Source organism: Oncorhynchus mykiss, chromosome 12, assembly GCF_057628025.1.
Source record: "Oncorhynchus mykiss isolate SJ-2025 chromosome 12, ASM5762802v1, whole genome shotgun sequence".
Lineage (NCBI taxonomy): Eukaryota > Metazoa > Chordata > Actinopteri > Salmoniformes > Salmonidae > Oncorhynchus > Oncorhynchus mykiss.
This window is the reverse complement of record NC_143033.1, coordinates 77,611,861-77,637,275: the sequence shown is the minus strand read 5'-3', so window position 1 is coordinate 77,637,275 and position 25,415 is coordinate 77,611,861. Positions and strand designations below refer to the sequence as shown.

The 25,415-nt window shown below is 44.3% G+C and overlaps 1 protein-coding gene across 2 annotated transcripts in view; it reads left to right on the top strand.

Moving 5' to 3' along the window:
* Nucleotides 1–25,415, top strand: part of olfm2a (olfactomedin 2a) — a 99,869-nt gene that overhangs the window by 68,421 nt on the left and 6,033 nt on the right. For both annotated transcript variants that reach the window (XM_021625227.3, XM_036938395.2), the window contains exons 2-3: nt 8,335–8,484; nt 24,229–24,384. In XM_021625227.3, coding sequence (XP_021480902.1) covers nt 8,335–8,484; nt 24,229–24,384 — 306 coding nt within the window. The remainder of the gene's footprint in view (nt 1–8,334; nt 8,485–24,228; nt 24,385–25,415) is intronic.

The window sequence follows — 25,415 nt, the reverse complement described above, 5'->3', positions numbered from 1 at the left end:
CTTCAAATTAGTGGATTCGGCTATTTCAGCCACACTCGTTGCTGACAGGTGTATGAAATCGAACACACAGCCATGCAATCTCCATATTCAAACATTGGCAGTAGAATGGCCTTACTGAAGAGCTCAGTGACTTTCAACGTGGCACCGTCATTGGATTCCACCTTTCCAACAAGTCAGTTCGTCAAATTTCTACCCTGCTATAGCTGCCCCGGTCAAGTGCTGTTATTGTGAAGTTGAAACATCTAGGAGCAACAATGGCTTAGCTGCGAAGTGGTAGGCCACACAAGCTCACAGAAAGGGACCGCCAAGTGCTGAAGCGGGTAAAAATCGTCTGTCCTCGGTTTCAACACTCACTACTGAGTTCCAAACTTGCCGTCACTGGACTCTGGAGCAGTGGAAACGCGTTCTCTGGAGTGATGAATCACGCTTCACCATCTGGCAGACATACACAAGTGCCAACTGTAAAGTTTGGTGGAGGAGGAATACTGGTCTTTGACTGTTTTTCATGGTTTGGTCTAGGCCCCTCAGTTCCGGTGAAGGGAAATATTAACGCTACAGCATACAATGACATTCTAGACCATTCTGTGCTTCCAACTTTGTGGCAGCAGTTTGGGAAGGCTCTTTCCTGTTTCCGCTGTGCTCAAAGCGAGCTCCATACAGAAATTATTTGTCGAGATCAGTGTGGAGAAACTTGACTTGCCTGCACAGAGCCCTGACCTCAACCCCATCAAACACCTTTGGGAGGAATTGGAACGGCGACTGCGAGACAGGCCTAATCGCCCAACATCCCATCCGTTCTCCTCTCTGTGTCTCAGACTGATCAGACACACACATACTCCACCCCACTTCTCATTTAGGCCGCTGACAGAGAGAAGGGAAGGGAAAAGAGAGGGGAGAGAGAGAGAGAGATTAGCCTCAGACTACAGAATAGAGAGTTGAGCTGCAGGAAACTCTGTGCAACTTGATGATGTAAAGGTGGAATAATAAAGAGTACAGACAGGAATATTTCTCACAATAACTGGCTAGACAGGCCACTGTGACAGAAAGACATGACTGCCTATTTGAATAACATTGACACCCAAAGCACCTGAAAAATGATGTGTAACAATACTTATCAGAAGTCATGTTGCTTGATGCCGTTTGCCATCATGTTTCTGTCATCATTGAGAGAGAGAGAGAGAGAGAGAGAGAGAGAGAGAGAGAGAGAGAGAGAGAGAGAGAGAGAGAGAGAGAGAGAGAGAGAGAGAGAGAGAGAGAGAGAGAGAGAGAGAGAGAGAGAGAGAGAGAGAGAGAGAGAGAGAGAGAGAGAGAGAGAGAGAGAGAGAGAGAGAGAGAGAGAGGAGAGAGAGAGAGAGAGAGAGAGGAGAGAGAGAGAGAGAGAGAGAGAGAGAGAGAGAGAGAGAGAGAGAGAGAGAGAGAGAGAGAGAGAGAGAGAGAGAGAGAGAGAGAGAGAGAGAGAGAGAGAGAGAGAGAGAGAGAGAGAGAGAGAGAGAGAGAGAGAGAGAGAGACTAGAAAAGTCTGCAGCATCCGGCCTCACCCTACTAGAATCCGAAGTCAAATGTCTACTGTTTGCTGATGATCTGGTGCTTCTGTCACCAACCAAGGAGGGCCTACAGCAGCACCTAGATCTTCTGCACCGATTCTGTCAGACCTGGGCCCTGACAGTAAATCTCAGTAAGACCAAAATAATGGTGTTCCAAAAAACGTCCAGTCGCCAGGACCACAAATACGAATTACATCTAGACACTGTTGCCCTAGAGTTTTTATAAAACCTTTATTTTTTACTCAAGTGTTAACATAAATAATGACACACTGCCTTTTCAGAAATGAAACAACAAATGTTATTCCTAAAAATAAATACATAACATATACATTCAACTTATTTCAGCAGCAAAAAATAATTTCCCCTCCTCTACAAAACAAAGCGCTCTTTCGTAGGCCACTTCTCCTCAAATAATAGGAGATCTTTTACAGCTGAAAAGAACTCAAAATCTACTTTTATTCTTGCTTTCACTAAACCTTTAAAAACACATCTTACATCCTGCCCATATCCCGTTTCTATCTTATGTTTCCTACTCAGAAAAATTGACATCTTAGCTTGTCCCAAAATAAAATTTAACATTTGACATTTTCTTTTCTGTTGTTTACTATATTGAAACCCCAAAATAAAAACAGTGTTATTGAAAAACTCCCCTACTGCTTTAAACAAAGATTCCAGCATTTCCAATAGAGGTTTTATCCTCTCACACTCCATAAAACAGTGAAAAATGGTTTCTCTTATATTACAAAAAGGACATCCATCTCTAACATCTGAGTTAATAACAGATACAAAAGCATTAACTGCAATGATGCCATGCAAAACCCTCCATTGCATATCACCAGTACCCTTTTGTAACGGTGGTTTGTACAGTGCTCTCCATGCTGGCTTTACCTTGTCATCAATGCCCAATTTTACCCTCCATGGAGTATCTTTTCTATTTTTCAATTTATCTTTATTCAACACCTTGACACACCCCCTATACAATTCCTTCCCATTCACCTCATCCAAACCCACCTCCTCCAACCCTCTCAAATCCAGCAATAACGCCTTTCTTTCTGACTCTGGGATATTTGGTGTAATCCCTAGTTTTGGAAATGAGACGTCTTCATCTTGCACCTTCTTCTTGTGGCTACTAAGCATACCCCATTCTTCCGCTGACAGAGCCTTCCTACAGCTCCCCCAGCATTTGTCCGACAATCCTTTCCGACCTCATCCCCAAATGTTCTGCCACCCGTCTTCCATCCATTAAGGCGGGCCCAGCCATGGCCATTAACTGTCTTAAGGTGATGATTTTCCCCTTCACCAGAATCTTGGAGAAATGTGGAACAGCTGCAGTTGTACAATCCAGTCTTGCCCCATACACCAGAGGTTCCTCCAACAGCCAATGCACTGACTCCGCTGAAGTTCTTCTGGACACCTTCATTACGCTCCACACTCTGAGAAGGCCTCTGTAAAACGGAGGTACTCCTTCCCTAGAAATCTGGCTACTATCAACCAGAAATAAAGCCTTCTTTAAACCTAATCCTCCAACCCGCTGTAATATAAGACCTGTCACCCCTCTCCACACCACATTTTCCGGTCCATAAAGCAACCTTTGAATAAACTGAAACCGAAAAGCAGCAGCCCTACTAGCAAGATGTACAAGACCTTGTCCCCCTCCTCTTTTGACAAATACAAAACACTTTGTGGAACCCAGTGATACTTATCCCAAAAGAAATCCACAATAATTGCCTGTATCTTAGCCAGAAGGCCAGATGGTGGTTCTAAAACTGACAACCGATGCCACAGTGCAGAGGCAATCACATTGTTAACTATAATAGTGCGCCCCCTATATGACATACGAGATAGTAACCAACGCCATCTCCTCATCCTCCCTTCCACCATTTCAACCACCCCACTCCAATTTTTTTTCCATAGTCCCCTCATCTCCTAGGTACACTCCAAGATACTTAAAACCTCCCTTACACCATTCTAGCCCCCTGGCAAAACCATGATCCCTCCAGACCATTCTCCAATCTGTAAAGCACAACTCTTTTCCCAATTTACCTTTGCAGAGGATATTCCCCTAAAACGATCAACCATTAGACTCAAACTATCCACCTCCGCTTGATTTTTCACTAGCACAACTACATCATCAGCATAGGCTGAAAGACGAATAGGAGGAATATCCTCTGAAAGGCACACCCCTGCAATGTGACTTCTAATGCTATTTAGTAGTGGCTCTATAGCAATAGCATATAACATCCCAGACATAGAACATCCCTGCCTAATACCTCTACACACTTTAAAAGGAGCACTCAAACCACCGTTAACTTTCAATACACTTTCAATGTCACCATATATCACCTTTATCATGGCAATAAAACCAGAGCTGAACCCAAACGCCTCAAACGTGTGCCATAAATATTGATGTTCAACTCGGTCAAATGCCTTTTCCTGATCAATTGAAATTAGACCAGCATCCAACCCAATAGCCTTAGAGACGTCCAAAAAATCACGAATCAGAGAAATGTTATCCCCTATCTGCCTGCCAGGAACACAGTAGGACTGATCCGTATGTATGATTTGCCCCATCACCTCCTTCAGCCTGTTGGACAAAGCCTTTGACAATATTTTATAATCAGTACACAATAAAGCCACCGGCCTCCAGTTCTTCACCTCCCTCAGGTCACCCTTTTTAGGCAGTAGGGTGAGGACAGCCCTTCTGCAGCTTATTGGTAGTAACCCTCCGGTTAAACTATCATTAGCTACTTCTAACCAATCCTCTCCCAACATAGCCCAAAAAGACTTAAAAAAGTCAACGGGAAGCCCATCAATGCCTGGTGCCCTTCCATTTTCCATGCCATTTAATGCAGTGTATAAATCCTGCAAAGACAATGGTTGCTCAAGCTCAACCTGAGCTTCTGCAGGCACCTTTGGGAGCCCATCAAAGAACTGCTGTGTCACTGTTTTGTCCTCTTTGTACTCACACTTGTAGAGCTCAGCATAGAACTCTACTGCCCTCTTTCTAATTTCACTAGGGCTAGTGAGCTCTTGTCCAACAGCTGATTTGAGACAATGAATAATTTTTCTTTGTCCATTCTTTTTCTCTAAACCAAAGAAAAATTTGGATGAGGCATCCATTTCAGATATGCCCTGAAATTTACTTCTCACCAATGCCCCCTGTGCTCTGATACCCAGCAGATCTGCCAATGCAGCTTTTCTCCTCTTGAGGGCCTGAGTATGGCCTCGATCTCCTGTGGTCTCAACCAACGTCATGAGTTCCACTATTTCAATCTCTAGGGCTTTCATTGATCTGGTGATATCCTTGGTGACATTCTCCGTGTATTGATTACAAAATTGTTGAATCTGGATTTTCCCTATATCCCACCATTGTTGAAGGGATACAAAACTGGCCTTTTGAGACCTCCACCTCTCCCAAAAAAACTGAAACAATTCCTGAAGTGAGCATCACTCAATAAAGTTATATTAAAATGCCAGTATGCGCTTTTAGGTTTTACATCGTTAATGAACACCACCTCTGTTATTAAACAATGATCAGAAAATCCCACTGGAGTTATCACACTTGATTTACAGACCTGAGATTGATGCTCAAAAACATAAAACCTATCTAACCTGGCCATAGAGATGATGTTCTCTCTCACATGCGCCCAGGTGTACTGCCTTGTTCTTCCATGTTGACTCTGCCAAATATCACACAGTTCATTTGTTACAATAAGGCGTTTTAAAAACGTCCTTGAGGCTATATGAGGTTCTTGGTGATTTCTATCTAAATCACTAACTGTGCAGTTAAAATCCCCAGCAATAAACAAATAATCTTCTTTGTTACATTTCTCAATGGTATTTGATAATGTCTCTAAAAAACATACCCTCTCAACTGTCACCACTGGGGCATATACATTTATCAGACACATATTGATGTTTTCATACCTTGCTCTAACTTTTAATAACCTCCCCTCAACTACCTCTTCAACCTCATATGACAAAGGCAAAAACCCTTTTGAGAACAAGATAACCACACCCCCACTTTTTGAGTTTTTATGACTACACACCACTGTCCCCCCCCAACTCCTGTTGCCACATAACTTCATTTTCCAAATTACTATGCGTTTCTTGTAGAAAAATTATGTCACTTCCCTTTCCCCTCATTAACTCATACACCATGTCTCTTTTTTTAACATCTCTTGCCCCATTTACGTTTAAAGAAGAGATCTTAAAACTGCTCATGGATAAGAAAAAAATACAGAGGAAGATACAGCCACCACATCTCTTTACAGAGTTAAAACTGCAACTGAACTCTTTCATTTTCTTTAGAATTTGCATCACTTATTACTCTCGTGACCACTTTCTTGAGTCTAGCAATTCCAGGGCTTTTCAAACCTCCCCCTGTAATTTTTGACATCAGAAACTTTGCTGATTCAATAAACAATTCACGTTCAGGGAAAAAATCAGTTACATTGTAATCCTGCATATATTTCTTCCCTTTTGTCAACTTCAGAAATTGACGTATCTTCTCGATCCCATACCTCCCTTCCACCCCATCTATCTCACTATATTGTTGTGACGCGTCAGATGACTCACTCTCACTATCCTCCCCAGAAGAAAACCCCATCTCTACAACCTGTTCATCTTCACCTGATTTATCCATCTCTACCTTTTCTCTAGAATTAGACCCTTCACCACCCCTTAAATTCTTCCTTTTACTCCTCGGTATTTTGAAAACATCCGCTTCCTTTTCCGTTATTTCAATCTCCTCTTGACCTCCAATTTCATTTTCCAGCACCAACTCAGCGACGGCAGTCGCAATCTCACCTACTGTTTCCCTCCTCTTTGTTCTGATCTACCACAATGCCTTCCTCTCCTACTTTTCCAACCACATCTGCCCACCTTCTCTCTTCCCCTACACCTGTAGTATTTTCATCCCTTCGCTGTGGTACGTTAGTTGCACCCCGCACTAAAGCTACTACCAGGCTCAGCGCGTTCATTCTCGGGACAATTACGCACCAAATGCCCCTCTCTTCCACATCCAAAACATTTCATTGATTCAGTAGATGCATAGAAGACATAATCAAATCCATCAATCTTAAAACTAAACGCTAAATTCAGTTCATCTCCTTCCTTCTTTAAAATCATATGCACTTGTCTCCTATGAGACACGACATGTTTCAACAACGGAGATTTGCATCCAAAAAGAACCTTCTTTATTGTAGATACGATTTGACCATGGCGAGATAACTCTCGCTCTAACACTTCATCTCTAACAAATGGTGGCACGTTAGAAAGCATAACTTTCTTCGCAGGATTCATAAGCGGAAATACCGGCGTCTGTGTCTCCCGCAACACAACACCCCTCTCAACTATCTTATTCACCTTTTCAATTGAATCTAAGAATATCACTACAGCGCTATTCATCCTTGAGGCTGATTTGATGCTATCATACCCAATGATAGCACCCACAGCCAAGCTACATTCTTCCACTGAACACCCAGCCGCAGCAGGAATTTTTACTCCATGCCTCCGACTAAGTTTTTCAAACTCTACATTTCCGCGAGTGGCCATTGCAACCAGCCCCACCCGCTGGTTGTGCCCTCGCGAAAAAAACAACCTCAAAGATCCCACCACCCCTATACGTGCTCAAAGATCCCACCACCCCTATACGTGCTTAGTGATAGTTAAACAATATATCCGTAAAACAACTAAACTAATCAATATATATATATATATGTACATACCAAAACCCAATAGAGTGAAAAGAAATTCCATTCGCTCTCACAAACACTCTGCTTGACGAATCACTCCAGCATGAGAGAGAGAGAGAGAGAGAGAGAGAGAGAGAGAGAGAGAGAGAGAGAGAGAGAGAGAGAGAGAGAGAGAGAGAGAGAGAGAGAGAGAGAGAGAGAGAGAGAGAGAGAGAGAGAGAGAGAGAGAGAGAGAGAGAGAGAGAGAGAGAGAGAGAGAGAGAGAGAGAGAGAGAGAGAGAGAGAGAGAGAGAGAGAGAGAGAGAGAGAGAGAGAGAGAGAGAGAGAGAGAGAGAGAGAGAGAGAGAGAGAGAGAGAGAGAGAGAGAGAAGAGAGAGAGAAAGAGAGAGAGAGAGAGAGAGAGAGAGAGAGAGAGAGAGAGAGAGAGAGAGAGAGAGAGAGAGAAGAGAGAGAGAGAGAGAGAGGCTCCCAGGGTGGCTGCTACTTTATACTCCAAACACAGTCCTCCTGTCTGTCCCCCAAACCATTCTAATCTGATCGTCTTTCTCTCCACTTTCGATTGGCTTGTGTCCTTAATTGTATTGCTCTTCTCTCTCTCATTACAATTGACTTTGTATTCTGTGAGGGGGTTTGTGTCCATATGCGTGTGTGTTGTACTAAAGCCATGTTTGCGTGTGTGTGCGTGTCTCTTACGTGTGTGTTTCTGTACAGTATGTCAATGCTTGAGTGTGTGTACACTACTTCCCCTGATTGGATTATTAAGAGAGACATCCATCCTTTCAGCCCCTCCCATGGTGCTCTGGTAAAGAGCAGCGCTATCGATCCCAATACAGCTCCATTTCCTCTCTGTGTCCAAACTTATTAGAAGCTCTCCTCTCACACAGTCCTTTGATCCATCCTTCCCTTTCTCTACTTTGTAAGCCCCCCCCCCACCCCACGCCTTATTTTGTTCTCTCTACATCCTCGCCTTTCTTTCCCCTTCTTACTTTTCTTTACGGCATCTCTCTCTATTCCATTCTCCTTCTCTCCCCCTCTCGCTCTCCCCCTCTGTCTTTCTATCACTTACTCACCACCCTCTCTGTGTCTCCGTGCAGGCTATCTATCCTAGCCCAGAGGAGGGCTGGCAGATCTACAGTTCAGCTCAGGATGCAGATGGGAAGTGTATCTGTACAGTGGTGGCCCCGGCCCAGAACATGTGTAACCGAGACCCACGCAGTCGGCAGCTCCGTCAGCTCATGGAGAAGGTAACAGCCGTCAACAACTCACACACTCACACATCTCTCTACACTCATACACTCGCCATCTCTCTACACTCATACACTCTCTACGCCATCTCTCTACACTCATACACTCTCTACGCCATCTCTCTACACTCATACACTCTCTACACCATCTCTCTACACTCATACACTCTCTACACCATCTCTCTACACTCATACACTCACTACGCCATCTCTCTACACTCATACACTCTCTACACCATCTCTCTACACTCATACACTCTCTACGCCATCTCTCTACACTCATACACTCTCTACACCATCTCTCTACACTCATACACTCTCTATACCATCTCTCTACACTCATACACTCACTACGCCATCTCTCTACACTCATACACTCTCTACACCATCTCTCTACACTCATACACTCTCTACGCCATCTCTCTACACTCATACACTCTCTACACCATCTCTCTACACTCATACACTCACTACGCCATCTCTCTACACTCATACACTCACTACGCCATCTCTCTACACTCATACACTCTCTACACCATCTCTCTACACACATACACTCACTACACCATCTCTCTACACTCATACACTCTCTACACCATCTCTCTACACTCATACACTCACTACGCCATCTCTCTACACTCATACACTCTCTACACCATCTCTCTACACACATACACTCACTACACCATCTCTCTACACTCATACACTCTCTACGCCATCTCTCTACACTCATACACTACAGCACAGCAGCCATATGAAATAGAATGCCTGCAAAAAAATGCCTGCATAAAAAACCGGAGAGCATGCACTCATTTACACACATCTGTTTTTGTGCCTGCCACTAACAAAGCTGTGTGTGAAACACATATCCTCAAACACGTAGAGAGATGCTGGAATAGGCAGCGGCCTCAGAGCACTGAATATGCAAATGCAATCTCCAACCACTCTCTGTGCCCTACACACATACACAAACATACACATACACAAACAGGTTTGGGAGAGCGATGCTGAATTCCATAGACTCTCCTAGACTTTCCTGTAAGTCGGAAATGATTGGATAGGTTCAAGCAACCCCAGAAAATCAGATGCCAAGGTGAATCACAAGGTGCAACCTAACCGATCCTTTCAGGTCTAGAAGAGAGCCTAGTGGTTAGGTATTATTTATTCAGGGAGAGAGAAAGTTGAAATAATCTTTATTGGGTCTGGGAGCCCACAACACAATAAATACTCATACAAAACCACAGTTACACATCAATTAAAAACACAACTCCAAATCCTCCTCCACGGTAACTAAACACAACAGCCTCTGAATACCCCATATACTCAAAAACAGATCAATATTGTTGACCAGTTTATAATACGCAGACTCAACCCTCAGTCTTGCTGCCAACATTCCCTCCAGCATTCCCACCACATCCACAGACCCCTGTTCTTTCGGGTCTTCCATATCGCTAATTTAGCTGCCCCTAACACTAAATTTATTTTACCTCGTTTTCTCCCCAATTTCGTGGTATCCAATTGTTTTAGTAGCTACTATCTTGTCTCATCGCTACAACTCCCGTACGGGCTCGGGAGAGACGAAGGTTGAAAGTCATGCGTCCTCCGATTCACAACCCAACCAAGCAGCACTGCTTCTTAACACAGTGGTCATCCAACCCGGAAACCAGCCACACCAATGTGTCGGAGGAAACACCGTGCACCTGGCAACCTTGGTTAGCGTGCACTGCGCCCGGCCCACCACAGGAGTCGCTGGTGCGCGATGAGACAAGGATATCCCTACCGGCCAACCCCTCCCTAACCCGGACGACGCTAGGCCAATTGTGCGTCGCCCCACGGACCTCCCGGTCGCGGACGGTTACGACAGAGCCTGGGCGCAAACCCAGAGTCTCTGGTGGCACAGCTGGCGCTGCAGTACAGTGCCCTTAACCACTGCGCCACACGGGAGGCCTCAACTACACCCTTTTGACTAAACCTGTACTTTAGCCCAAATATAAACAGTTGGGAAGAGAAAACCTCTCCCAGAGCTGAGAAACAAAAAGTGATCAGGTCAATCATCCCGACCAACCTGGGACACTGTAAGAACAGATGTGCCAGAGTTTGCACTTCACTCAGTACCAGATACATATTGGTGGCTATAGCTCCATGTATTATCCTCCATTGGAGATCAGCTGTCCTCTTCTCAATAGGCAGTGTGTATGGTGATCGCCAACAGCCTTTTGGGGATGCACCTGGACCAAACACACCCGCCTCGTTGATTTGACCCCTTCCAGGGAAGAGGCATGGGACACTTTTACACATATTTTGTACATGGCCTTCTTTCCAACCTCCTTGAACTCCCCCAGCTCTGGGGTATCGAAGGAAAGCAGCATCCCCACATTGTCCTCGAATGCCCCCACCGCAGCACTAACAATCAGTGCAGGGAACACATAATACAGACCCTCCGTCCACCGATCAGAATTGGAAGTGTCAGTCACATACTGCAGATAAGGTACTGGCAAGGTGTCACAGACCTCAGCGACGACCTTCCTCAGTAAGCGAGATTACCGGATCCCTGCTCTTTCTCCCAGCTCCTCCAACAATCTGCTCCTGCACTGCATCAAATGACCCAGCTTGGTACACCCCACACCTAACAGGCATGAACGTAGGCTGGCTGAACCCAGAGCACAGGACTGGATGGCAGTGTTGTAAAAAAAGGGGCTCTTCAAAAAGCCACATCCCTGGTAGCATGCCGGCCTTACGGGACTTGTCAAGAACTCTCCAAGCCTGCATGACAGACTCATAGAATGGAGTTAGAACAGACAAATCACACCCCTCCAGCTTTAAGAGAAAAATGTGCTTGTCTAAGCCCAAACAGCCTGCTCTCCTCATCAAAGTATAGGCTGTGTCGACCCAGCTAGAACCGTCACTGTACAACAGTCTCTGGGCTCCTTGAAGCCGGAAAGCCATGATCCTAGAGGAAATGTCCACCAGGCCTTGCCCACCCTCGTGCAGTGGCAGGTACAGGGCCGCAGCTTTAATCCAGTGTTGTCCAGGCCAGAAGAAATTCACAAGGGTCCTCTGAAGCTCTTGTAACAGACCCCCCCGGTGGCAGTAAAATCATTAGTCTGTGGCACAGGGTAGAGGCAGCAAGATTATTAGCTACCAGGACCCTTCCCCTATAAGACAGCTGGGGCAGAACCCATTTCCACCTTGACAGTCTGGCTCACACTTTCTCCACTACACCCTCCCAGTTCTTTTTCTGAAAGACATCGGAGCCTAGCAAAATCCCCAATATCTTCATCCCTTCTCTGCCCCACTGAAGCCCCCCTGATAACCGTGGAGCAGACCCCGTCTGAAGCTGACCTGCCCACAGTGATTCACTCTTTTCCCAATTGACTCTAGCTGAGGAGGCCCCCTCATACACCTTTAAAGCATTTGAGAGAACCTTAACATCCTCACCCCCTGTAATAAAAACTGTCATGTCATCTGCATACGCAGACAGTGCTATCGTGGGACCCTTCATTACACCTGGCACAGAGAAACCTGTAAGCTTCGCTCTTAAAAATCAAAGCATTGGTTCAATTGCCAGACTATATAACTGCCCTGAAATTGGGCATCCCTGCCTGATGCCCTTTGGACAGGGATGGGGCAACTCAAACCACCCCCCACCTTCACCATAGACGAGGCCCCAGCATACAATAAACTCATCCAAGACTAAAAAAACATCCCCAAACCCAAAGGCTTTCATTGTTTTAAACAAGTACTGGTGGTCCACACGATCAAAAGCCTTCTCCTGATCCAAAGAAAGTAAACCCACATTTACATCAGACAGTTTACACATGTCTAAAACATCTCTTATCAGAAACAAGTTGTCAACAATAGAGTGGTCAGGTACACAGTAAGACTGGTCCTTGTGGACCAACAATCCCAGATACTCTTTCAACCTGTTTGAGAGACATTTAAATACAATTTTATATTTTGCGCACAGCAAAGCAACAGTTCTCCAATTTTTTATGAGAGCCAAATCCCCCTTTTTTGGCAACAGTGAAAGCACTGCACGTTGACAGGATAAAGGAAGAGAACCCTCATGAAAGGATTCACACACCACTTCATAAAAATTCACCCCAACAGACCCCCAAAAGTGCTTAGAAAACTCAGATGGTAAACCATCGATGCCAGGGGTTCGGCCTGTTGAGAGCTGCATAACTGCTGTGGACAGCTCCTGCAGAGTAATGTCAGAGTCCAAAGCAGCTCTCTGCTCAGGTCCCAATTGAGGAAGTCCATGTAACAACTGTTCAGTACACAGAGAGTCACAATCCTCCGCCTTATAGAGGGCAGAGTAGAAATCCATGGCATGTTGACGCATTTCACTCTCATCCGTGGTCACCTTCCCATCAGGGAGACGAAGGCAGACCATCTGTTTACGTTGCAATGTTGACTGTGCTAGGTTTTAAAAAAAGTGCTAGGAGCATCCATATCCTTGAGGGAAGCGAAACGAGACCTAATCAAGGCACCCTTCAATCTTTCATGTAGAAACGACCTGTCTCTTGTCCTGTAAGTTCATGACTAGTCCAGGGTCGTTCTGAGTGAGCAGCTTCAATTCAATAGATTTGATGTCCCTGATAGTCTCTTTTACTTCAATACAAGACAGAGCAGTATACTGTTGACAAAATACTCGTATTTGGGCCTTCCCAACCTCCCACCATTGTCTCAAGGACTCAAAATTCCCTTTTGTAACACTCCATTTTCTCCAAAACAACACAAACCTTTCACAAAACATGACATCATGTAACAATTTTAACATTAAAATACCAGTAAGGTGATGACCTTCGTGGACAGGACAAGTGAATATCAACAGTAACAATATGATGATCAGAGAAACCCACAGGAGTAATGGCACACCTTCCAACCCTACCCTACAGTATTGCTCAGAAACATACAACCTGTCTAACCTTGCTGCACTGACACAACCTTCATTAACTTTTAGCCATGTGTACTGCCTAACTTTCACATTCCGTACTCTCCACACATCAGAAAGCTCAAACTCAGTTAATAAACCAGACAGACAAGTTGCTGACCGCAGGTGAGGTTCTTCAGCGGTGCGATCAACAGTAAAATCCACTGTACAGTTCCAGTTCCCCCCTAAAACCATACACCCCTCTTGGTCACACTGTCTTAAGGTTTCCTTTATTTGATCAAATACAGCAATACGCTCTGTACCCTCATTAGGAGCATAAACATTCAAAAATAATTTTAAAAACATAACATCCACCTTGACCAATAAAACCCGACCCTTAACAATCTCTGTTGTAGATACCACAGTCACCCCTAAACCTGAGGAAAACAAGATTACATGCTGCCCCTCCCACCACATACCCCAGTCAACCTCATTAGCCTCATCACTATGTGTCTCCTGTAGGAAAACTACATTAAGCCTTTTCTGTTTTATTACTTCTAATACCCAAGCCCTCGTATTCCTGTCCCTTCCCCCATAAATATTGAGAGAACCAACCCTTAGTACCTCCATATAGAAAAGATAAAAGAAAAGCAGAAGAAATCACAGAGAAACCAAGGAGAAAAAAAACACCCTATGAAGCATGATCATCATCATTATTTTAATCTTCTCTTAACCTGACCATGTTTCCCACCACCTTTTGCTGCTGCAACAGCAGTAACACATTTCCTCAAGCAAAACCGCTTCTTTTCACTCAATTGGTCTAACCCCACCGTCTTCTGTAACATCACAGCTGACCTCACAAATGTATCAACATCAAAATAATCTGCCAATTTGACAGATTTCCCAAAAGTTTGATCCAGAAACTCATTTACCTCCTCTAGATCATAAACTGAGTCCTCACCAGCAGATATCATATCAAAAGAGATATCCATATCCTTCTCCTGATCCTCAGCTGAGACCACAGACAACTGACTCCCCTCTACCACACCCCTTTCAACACTCCCCACTTGCACCTCATCATTCTCCTCCACTACCTGGGAGACTAGCCCCACCTGAACCTCATTACTCATAGTGGGCATCTCCTCCACTACCTGGGAGCCTAGCTCCACATGAACCCCAGCACTCGTAGTGGGCATCTCCTCCACTATCTGGGAGTCTAGCTCCACATGAAAACCCTCCTGTACCTCATTACTCGTAGTGGGAATCTCCTCCACTCCCTGGGAGCCTAGCTCCACATGAACCCCAGCACTCGTAGTGGGCATCTCCTCCACTATCTGGGAGCCTAGCTCCACATGAAAACCCTCCTGTACCTCATTACTCGTAGTGGGCATCTCCTCCACTCCCTGGGAGCCTAGCTCCACATGAACCCCCTCATTTACCCCAGCACTCGTACTGGGCACCTGCTCACCAGTCTGAGGAACTGGCTCTTCAGATACATCCTTACCTTCTACAACAATACTTTTCTGTAGCATAACATTTTCCTCTAATACAGGTTGCAACTCCGTGCCCTCAACACGGATAACTTGTTCCTCAGCAACAGGTGCTTTTGGCTGCTCTACCGCTGTCGGTCCACCTCTCCCTACATCAATGGGCCCAGGCGTTACGATGACCACCCGCGCCCCTCCCTCGGCCTTCTCCCTTTTCGGGCAAGCATGTCGCTTATGACCAACATCCCCACACTCAAAACAGCGGTGACTACCCGTACTAGCATAAGCCATATACATTCTGTTGTCATACTTGACTTTAAACGATAACTCCAAAGTCTGCTCCGGTGAGTCCAAAAACATAAACACCTGTCGTCAAAACGTGATAACCTGTTTCAACACCGGGTGTTTGCAACCCAACAGGACAATCTTAATTGAACTTGTAAACTTCCCAAACCGCAATAACTGGCGCTCCAATAGCTCATTGGGAATAAACGACTGTACAATGGAAATTGTTACCCCTGTTGATGGAGAAAAAAGCGACGTAACTTGAATAAACATTCCTTTAAGAAGTACGCCATGCTCAACCATACGATCTACAGACACTCTTCTTTAAGAAGTACACCATGCTCAACCATCCGATCAACAAGGGGCTCTTCTTTAAGAAGTACGCCATGCTCAACCATCCGACCAACAAGGGGCTCTTCTTTAAGAAGTACGCCATGCTCAACCATCCGATCAACCAGACACTCTTCTTTAAGAAGTACGCCATGCTCAACCATCCGATCAACAAGGGGCTCTTCTTTAAGAAGTACGCCATACTCAACCATCCGATCAACAAGGGGCTCTTCTTTAAGAAGTACGCCATGCTCAACCATCTGATCAACAAGACACTCTTCTTTAAGAAGTACACCATGCTCAACCATCCGATCAACAAGACTCTCTTCTTTAAGAAGTATGCCATGCTCAACCATCCGATCAACCAGACACTCTTCTTTAAGAAGTACGCCATGCTCAACCATCCGATCAACAAGGCGCTCTTCTTTAAGAAGTACGCCATACTCAACCATCCGATCAACAAGGGGCTCTTCTTTAAGAAGTACGCCATGCTCAACCATCCGATCAACAAGGGGCTCTTCTTTAAGAAGTACGCCATGCTCAACCATCCGATCAACAAGGGGCTCTTCTTTAAGAAGTACGCCATGCTCAACCATCCGATCAACAAGGGGCTCTTCTTTAAGAAGTACGCCATGCTCAACCATCCGATCAACAAGACTCTCTTCTTTAAGAAGTACGCCATGCTCAACCATCCGATCAACAAGGGGCTCTTCTTTAAGAAGTACGCCATGCTCAACCATACGATCTACAGACACTCTTCTTTAAGAAATAACACCAACGCTTTATTCATCCGTGACGCATAAGCAACATTTTCATATCCTGCGGCGACCAGAAACTCCTCCACCGTGACAGTAGCTTCAGTAACACACCTAAAGCCGTGCCGAAGTGACAGGGACGGCGTCCCCAAAGTCAGAGTAATTTCGAAACGAAAAACAATGTACTTAATTCTACCACAACAAGAAAATAAAAATAATAACCTTAATCATGCATAGAAGAAAAAGGATATCACCAAGAAAAGGAAACTCTACACAAAACTCGCACTTAGCAGAGGAGAGAGAGAGAGAGAGAGAGAGAGAGAGAGAGAGAGAGAGAGAGAGAGAGAGAGAGAGAGAGAGAGAGAGAGAGAGAGAGAGAGAGAGAGAGAGAGAGAGAGAGAGAGAGAGAGAGAGAGAGAGAGAGAGAGAGAGAGAGAGAGAGAGAGAGAGAGAGAGAGAGAGAGAGAGAGAGAGAGAGAGAGAGAGAGAGAGAGAGAGAGAGAGAGAGAGAGAGAGAGAGAGAGAGAGAGAGAGAGAGAGAGAGAGAGAGAGAGAGAGAGAGAGAGAGAGAGAGAGAGAGAGAGAGAGAGAGAGAGAGAGAGAGAGAGAGAGAGAGAGAGAGAGAGAGAGAGAGAGAGAGAGAGAGAGAGGAATTAGAAAAGTCTGCAGCTTCCGGCCTCACCCTACTAGAATCCGAAGTCAAATGTCTACTGTTTGCTGATGATCTGGTGCTTCTGTCACCAACCAAGGAGGGCCTACAGCAGCACCTAGATCTTCTGCACCGATTCTGTCAGACCTGGGCCCTGACAGTAAATCTCAGTAAGACCAAAATAATGGTGTTCCAAAAAACGTCCAGTCGCCAGGACCACAAATACAAATTACATCTAGACACTGTTGCCCTAGAGCACACAAAAAACTATACATACCTTGGCCTAAACATCAGCGCCACAGGTAACTTCCACAATGCTGTGAACGATCTGAGAGACATGGCAAGAAGGGCATTCTATGCCATCAAAAGGAACATAAATTTCAATATACCAATTAGGATCTGGCAAAAAAATACTTGAATCAATCATAGAGCCCATTGCCCTTTATGGTTGTGAGGTCTGGGGTCCGCTCACCAACCAAGACTTCACAAAATGGGACAAATGGGACAAACACCAAATTGAGAGACTGCATGCAGAATTTTGCAAAAATATCCTCTGTGTACAACGTAGAACACCAAATAATGCATGCAGAGCAGAATTAGGCTGATACCCACTAATTATCAAAATCCAGAAAAGAGCCGTTAAATTCTACAACCACCTAAAAGGAAGCGATTCCCAAACCTTCCATAACAAAGCCATCACCTACAGAGAGATGAACCTGGAGAAGAGTCCCCTAAGCAAGCTGGTCCTAGGGCTCTGTTCACAAACACAAACACACCCCACAGAGCCCCAGGACAACAGCACAATTAGACCCAACCAAATCATGAGAAAACATAAAAAGATAATTACTTGACACATTGGAAAGAATTAACAAAAAAACAGAGCAAACTAGAATGCTATTTGGCCTTAAACAGAGAGTACACAGTGGCAGAATACCTGACCACTGTGACTGACCCAAACTTAAGGAAAGCTTTGACTATGTACAGACTCAGTGAGCATAGCCTTGCTATTGAGAAAGGCCGCCATAGGCAGACATGAATACAGGCTATATGCACACTGCCCACAAAATGAGGGGGAAACTGAGCTGCACTTCCTAACCTCCTGCCCAATGTATGACCATATTAGAGACATATTTCCCTCAGATTACACAGATCCACAAAGAATTCGAAAACAAATCCAATTTTGATAAACTTCCATATCTAATGGGTGAAATTCCACAGTGTGCCATCACAGCAGCAAGATTTGTGACCTGTTGCCACAAGAAAAGGGCAACCAATGAAGAACAAACACCATTGTAAATACAACCCATATTTATGTTTATTTATTTTCCCTTGTGTACTTTAACCATTTGTACATTGTTACAACACTGTATATATAATATATATAACATTTGTAATGTCTTTATTGTTTTGAAACTTCCTAATGTGTAATGTTTACTGTTCATTTGTATTATATATGGGTGGTTGTTGACCCCCGAGAGCGCGTCATTCGGCATGTATATCTAACCCTCCATCTCTCCGCCTCCTTCCAGAGGTTTCAGCGGTTGTGTTGTGGCTAATAATTTGGCTTTCTGAGATTCTTGTCCAGACCTTTTTCCCCAGCAGGGCACTGTGCTCTAACTTCTCATAGACATATCTCCAGCTCTACTGTACATACTAGACCACTGGAGCCTGGAGCCTGGCAGGAGACAGTATTGAGTTAGGGTTGGTGAGGGGAGTCTGTGGGTGGGAAAAAGATAGAGGGGAGAGGCGGAGGGAGGGAGAGAGAGAGAGATTGGAAGGCCGACATTGATAGGGTGCTGAGAGAAGAGGAGAGGTGAGGTAAATTGAGATGCTGAATGGGCTGTGGAAGCCTCAGTGTATCAATGAGACACCTGAATTCTCTGATCTCATTCACACTGATAGCCATCTTTTCCCCTTCCTTTCACGCTGTGTGTCTCCTCCGCTCAGGTTTTTGACTGACACACACACACACACACATTTGTGCCCACACACACACACACACACACACACTTTTTTGACGAATGCACAAATGTGTGTGTGGGCATGGTGTGTGTGAGCTTGTAAGACAGCAGCTGTGAAGGACTACCGCTCCTGTCTAAAAAAAGGCCAGACTAATGAGGACACCTGAGGTCAGTGGTTCTGTCTCTGAGCCACCTGCCCAGCATACCATAGAGCCTAGCAGAGGAGGGGGAGGTGGGCTGAATGGAGCCACTCTGTCATCCAATATAACATCCTCATTTAAAACGCGCTAGACATGATCCTCACCTCAGACAGCCAAGGATATGCTAACAATGTACCGTACAAAGTTCAATTCTATCCAAAGATTGTAAAATACCACAATAAAATGCCACAATATCTAGCATCATTTGTAAAGGTGTACAAATTCCATACCCATGGTCATGGTTAGGGCTGTTGCGGTGATCATATTACTGCCACACCGGCAGTCAAAGTCAATTGTAATGAGAGAGAGAGAGAAGAGCAATGCAATTAAGGACACAAGCCCATCGAAAGTGGAGAGAAAGACGATCAGATTAGAATTATCTTTCTCTGTCTCTCTCTCTCTGAATTGTAATGCATGCTGCCAAAGCTCAGCACTAATGCGTTTGGTAAACATTAAACAAGATACAGTACATTAACTCTAAATGATGACAGAAACATGATGGCAAACGGCATCAAGCAACATGACTTCTGATAAGTATTGTTACACATTCATTTTTCAAGGTGCTTTGGGTGTCAATGTTATTCAAATAGGCTAAGGTGGCTAAGGTGTATGTAAACTTCCGACTTCAACTGTATGGGAACTCCTTCAAGACTGCTGGAAAAGCATTCCTGGTGATGCTGGTTGATAGAATGCCAAGAGTGTGCAAAACTGTCATCAAGGCAAAAGGTGGCTACTTTAAAGAATGGAAAATCGAAAATATGTTTTGATTTGTTTATCACTTTTTTGGTTACTACATGATCCCATATGTGTTATTTCATAGTTTTGATGCCTTCACTATTATTCAACAATGTAGAAAATAGTAAAAATACCGAAAAACCCTTGAATGAGTAGGCGTGTCCAAACTTTTGACTGGTACTGTATATATTTACAAAGATTGGAAATGTTGCAAACAATTACATTTATGGAAGACACAATCTATCTGCAATAAATAAGCTGGTCTACCCCCTAAAAAAAATACAATAATAATAATTCCACATGACTGTTGAGTTATCTCCTCTTATGCACTGCATTTGTAGTACCCAACTCACTAACTTGACCATCAGGTCTAATGACCTGGTACTCAGGGCTCTAACGACCATCAGGTCCTAATGACCTGGTACTCAGGGCTCTAACAACCATCAGGTCCTAATGACCTGGTACTCAGGGCTCTAACGACCATCAGGTCCTAATGACCTGGTACTCAGGGCTCTAACGACCATCAGGTCTAATGACCTGGTACTCAGGGCTCTAACGACCATCAGGTCCTAGTGACCTGGTACTCAGGGCTCTAACGACCATCAGGTCCTAATGACCTGGTACTCAGGGCTCTAACGACCATCAGGTCCTAATGACCTGGTACTCAGGGCTCTAACGACCATCAGGTCCTAGTGACCTGGTACTCAGGGCTCTATTGTCCCTCTAACCTCTCTGACAGCAATGCAAATGCAATCAAAAATCAAATCCAACATTAATCACCAAAACAGTCTCATGCTTTTAAAACTCTCCTCACTGTGATGATCAATTTGAAGAAAGAAGTTCAACATCAGGTTGAAACTGAGTGGACAACATGCTCATTGTGGATGTTGTTTCAAAGCCTAACACATCAAAATGGACTTTCTAAGGTGTTGATTCATTCAAAAGGCCCATACTATTAGAGCTTGTGAATACCATAGGCCTATATATGAGCCCAAGCCCGAACAAAAAAACGGAATTAAATTAACAATTGTGCCGTTATACAATACATAGCCAATACTCCAAAATGCACCAAATTCTAGTAATCGTCTTTGAGTTTGGACTGTAGTATTATGCATACTGGATGGTCTGGTGCTACGCTCCAAAATTTATATCCTTTAATCTGGGAGAGAACGTATAGGCCTAGGCGATGCTATTGGTTAATTGATTGTGCAGGTCGGCTTCCAGAGTTAGCCTACAATTATAGTGAATTTTATTTGATTTTGAATAGCCTAGTAATAGGGCATTCTTTATATTTTCATAATGAATAGGCTGACACATTACCTTTAGCTAGAGAATATCTCACCACGGTGCGTCTCCATCTCCTCCTCTTTCTCCTTCATTCCTTCTATATGCAATCCTGTGTGGAAGCAGAGTTTTGATGGTTGCCACTAAAACGAGGAGGAAAATATGAAAATATGATGAGAGAACAGCGCGTGCAGCCTGAGGCAAAGAACAAAGCTCAAGTTCTTTTTGCAACTTTCTCAAATCATCAATAGCCTGTCGTCGCATCATGCAGCCCATATTTGTTTTGATTTAAGACATTCTTAAGGTTTGTATCATTCACAAATAAAGTTGCCAAATAACTCTAAATCTAGCATATAAATCTACTGTAGCAAATTATCATTTTTACGCTCAACATAGCCTCTTCATATGCCCACTCTCTCCTGGATGAGCAAAATATCCTTTCTATTTTATTCAGCTAAGTTCAATTATATTCTTCATACTATAAAATCATATAATATAAAATAATGACATACTACTTATAAGCATATCTTGTCTGCTAAATGAACTAGCCCACAGCCTATGGCATGGCTACAGTCTATGTCATGGGCACACAGCCAGATAACATACAGTAGGCCAACTCATATTCTGTTCTTCTGAAATACATTTTCTTCATATCATGTTTCTTTAGACAACTAAAATAATAATGGATTTATTGTGATGGTGTAGATGAATGGTATTTATTAGACTTATGTTCCAAAGGCATCAGAGGCTTGTACGCAGCTTGTATGTGTAGATGCCTGTAGACGCTAAACACATTTATGTTAATTAACTGTCAATTATCGCGAGCCCTAGGCCCAGCCCGAGCCATGGTGTCCGCAGGTGACAGACAGACGGACGTTTAAAGAGACAGATATACATTTAAACAGACAGACATTTAAGCAGACAGACATTTAAACAGCTTTTATCACCTCCCTCAGTGTGATAAGGAAGAGATATGGAGCAGCATCACTCACTGCGCTGGACCGCCAGACAGCAGAAGCAGATTGAACATGTATCTAAACCAGCCAGGAGGAGGAATATGGAACTAGCTAGCAGTCTGTGGTTAGCGTTAGCTAATGTTAGTGTTACCTCAAGGCCTCTCTGGGGATGGAGATACCTGTCTGTAACACCTGCCAGGACACAGTGTGTCTACACACAGTCACACACAACTGGAGGCTTCATAATACACACTACATGACCAAAAGTATGTGAACACCTGCTCATCGAATATCTCATTCCAAAATCATGGGCATTAAAATGGAGTTGGTCTCCTCTTTGCTGCTATAACAGCCTCCACTATTATGGGAGTGCTTTCCAATGGATGTTGGAACATTGTTGCAGGGACTTGCTTCCATTCAACCACAAGAGCATTAGTGAGGTCGGGCACTGATGTTGGGCGATTAGGCCTGACTCGCAGTCGGCATTCCAATTCATCCCAAAGGTGTTTGAGGGGGTTGAGGTCAGGGCTCTGTGCAGGCCAGTCAAGTTTTTCCACACAGATCTCGACAAACCATGTCTTTATGAACCTCGCTTTATGCACGGGGGAATTGTCATGCTGAAACAGGAAAGGGTCTTCCCCAAACTGTTGCCACAATGTTGGAAGCACAAAATCGTCTAGATTCTAGAATGTCATTGTATGTTCTAGCAATAAGATTTCCCTTCACTGGAACCAAGGGGCCTAGCTACCATCAATCGCTACCATGAAAAAAAGCCCAGATCATTATCCCTCCTCCACCAAACTTTACAGTTGGCGGTATGCATTGGGGCAGGTAGCATTCGCCTGGCATCCGCCAAACCCAGATTAGTCCGTCGGACTGCCAGATGGTGAAGCGTGATTCATCACTCCAGAGAACAGGTGATCTTAGGCTTGTGTGGGGTTGCTCGGCCATGGAAACCCATTTCATGAAGCCCCCTGATGAACAGTTCTTGTGCTGATGTTGCTCCCAGAGGCAGTTTGGAACTCGGTAGTGAGTGTTGCAACCGAGGACCAATGTTTTTTACTCTCCTAGACGTTTCCACTTCACAATAACAGCACTTACAGTTGACCAGGGCAGCGCCAAAAGGACAGAAATTTGACGAGCTGACTTGTTGAAAAGGTGGCATCCTATGACGGTGCCATGTTGAAAGTCACTGAGCTCTTCAGTAAGGTCATTCCACTGCCAATGTTTATCTCTGGAGATTGCATGGCTCTGTGCTCAGGTGTGACTGAAATAACCGAATCCACTAATCATACTTTTGTATATAGAGTGTAATTCATGTACAGTACATACTTTAATACACACATTGAATTAACTATTCATTCAATGTACATACATGAAAACACAAATGAATATTTCATTCTGTTAAAACTTCTTCGGGATCGGTGTCCCTTCCACGGGACGGTTGACCTAATGCGATTAGCATGAGGTTGTAAGTATTCTGTTAATTAGTTACATAAGGTTTGGCCAGTTGAACCCTGGCCAGTATGTGTGTGGGAGAGTGGGTGTAGTGTGTGGGTGGAATAGAGCAGTAGCAGAGTGTATAGTGAGTGGGTGGTTCCAGTGGGCAGATGTCCCAGTGGGTGGTCTGGACAGCTGGTGGTGAGAGGAGGACAACTAACTTCTGATAAGAGGAAGTGAAGGCAAAGTGCTGTTGGGAGTACGGCACAGCACATTCATTGTAATAAGAAGGAAAACACGGGCCACTGAATAAACATGTCATTTTGTGTGTGTCTGACTGCGTGTCTGTCTGTGAGTCTGTGGGTCTGACTCTAGCCCTGTTTATACATGGTGCTAACATGGGTCCATCCTGATCTTGTCTACATACTGATTGTGCCCACATGTCCAGAAATGTGTCTACACATGGTATTATAATGTGTCTGTTATCCGTCTGCATTGTCACAAGAGTTCCTGGTCCCTTCATTTTATTCAAATAATTTCACAGCTATTCCTTCAAAATAACATTTATTTATTGTAAGACACATATTGATGTAGTCAGTCAATGCCACCTCTCAATGATTTTAGAGGGAGGAATAATGATGATTTAAATGGTTTCTTTGTACAGATTGGTCTACACCAGTAAGATATCCAGACACGATGTGTGTCTGACCAGGTATAAACGGGGCTTCTGTATCTATCTGTCTGTCTGTCTGTGCGTCTAACAGCATGTGTGTGTTTGACTGACAGGTCCAGAACATCACCCAGTCCATGGAGTTGCTGGACCTGCGGACCAACAGGGACCTTCAGTATGTGAGGAACACAGAGAGCCTGATGAAGGCTGTAGACATCAAGCTGAAGACTGCCTCAGACAACCCCCGAAGCCTCAACCCCAAGAGCTTACAGGTAGCGCACATGACATGCGTGCATGTGTCCATTCATCTGTACTGAAGATCAATCACACAGGTTTCTACGTGAAGCATATTTCTAAACTGTGTATGTGAACTTTCTGATAAGAACGTTCTATGGGAACACCCTGGACTCTAGCACAGGCTTTATAACGTATACTTACAGCTTCCTCTACATCACAACACATAATGACACACTAACACTCACATAGCTTATCTTCATCTGCTATTTCAGTGTAATTGAGTCATGTACAGGAGGCAACTTGAGCACAATCTCTCCTGCATTATTAAAACCCCACTACCAAGCGCAAGTGTCTCTCTCTCTCTCTCTCTCTCTCTCTCTCTCTCTCTCTCTCTCTCTCTCTCTCTCTCTCTCTCTCTCTCTCTCTCTCTCTCTCTCTCTCTCTCTGTGTTAACAGCCATATATATTCACATTTATCTAATCCTTATCTTCCAACAAGCGGAATCTCAGGCTCCATTATCAGACAGCGTTTCTGTCTTGCTGTCAGCTGGTCCTTTTCACGTGTTTCTTACACCCTGCGGATATTAGATGGACCATAAAATGGTTTGATTAAAAGATGCTTTGATAAATTCTTAATGCGTAAACTTGATTTACTGCTGGGACTGCACGGCAACAGGGATGGGCCTGGGGAGTGGCCCTGTGGTGTTTCTCTCTCAACTCGTTTTATTATTAAAGTCACTGCAATGTTTACGAACCCCCCCATTAATCAATATATCTTAATATCACTAGCATATGCCAAGTCATGCAAATTCAAATAGCTTTCCAAATGTGAATAAATACTCATTCACAATCCAATGGGTGCAGAACAAACTGCGTAAGTCTAAAAGCTGCATTTGACTTTCTGTGAGACGGCCTGATGAATGTGTGGAGCTCAACGTCGCCGTTGGCAGGGCACGGGAGATTAACGAGAGGGAATTTTTGCGGGGCGAACGGGGGAAAATGAGATTTATAATGTGGCGCTGTGGGGCTGAGAGCTGCTCCATCACCAGATTTACGATAAACCTTAA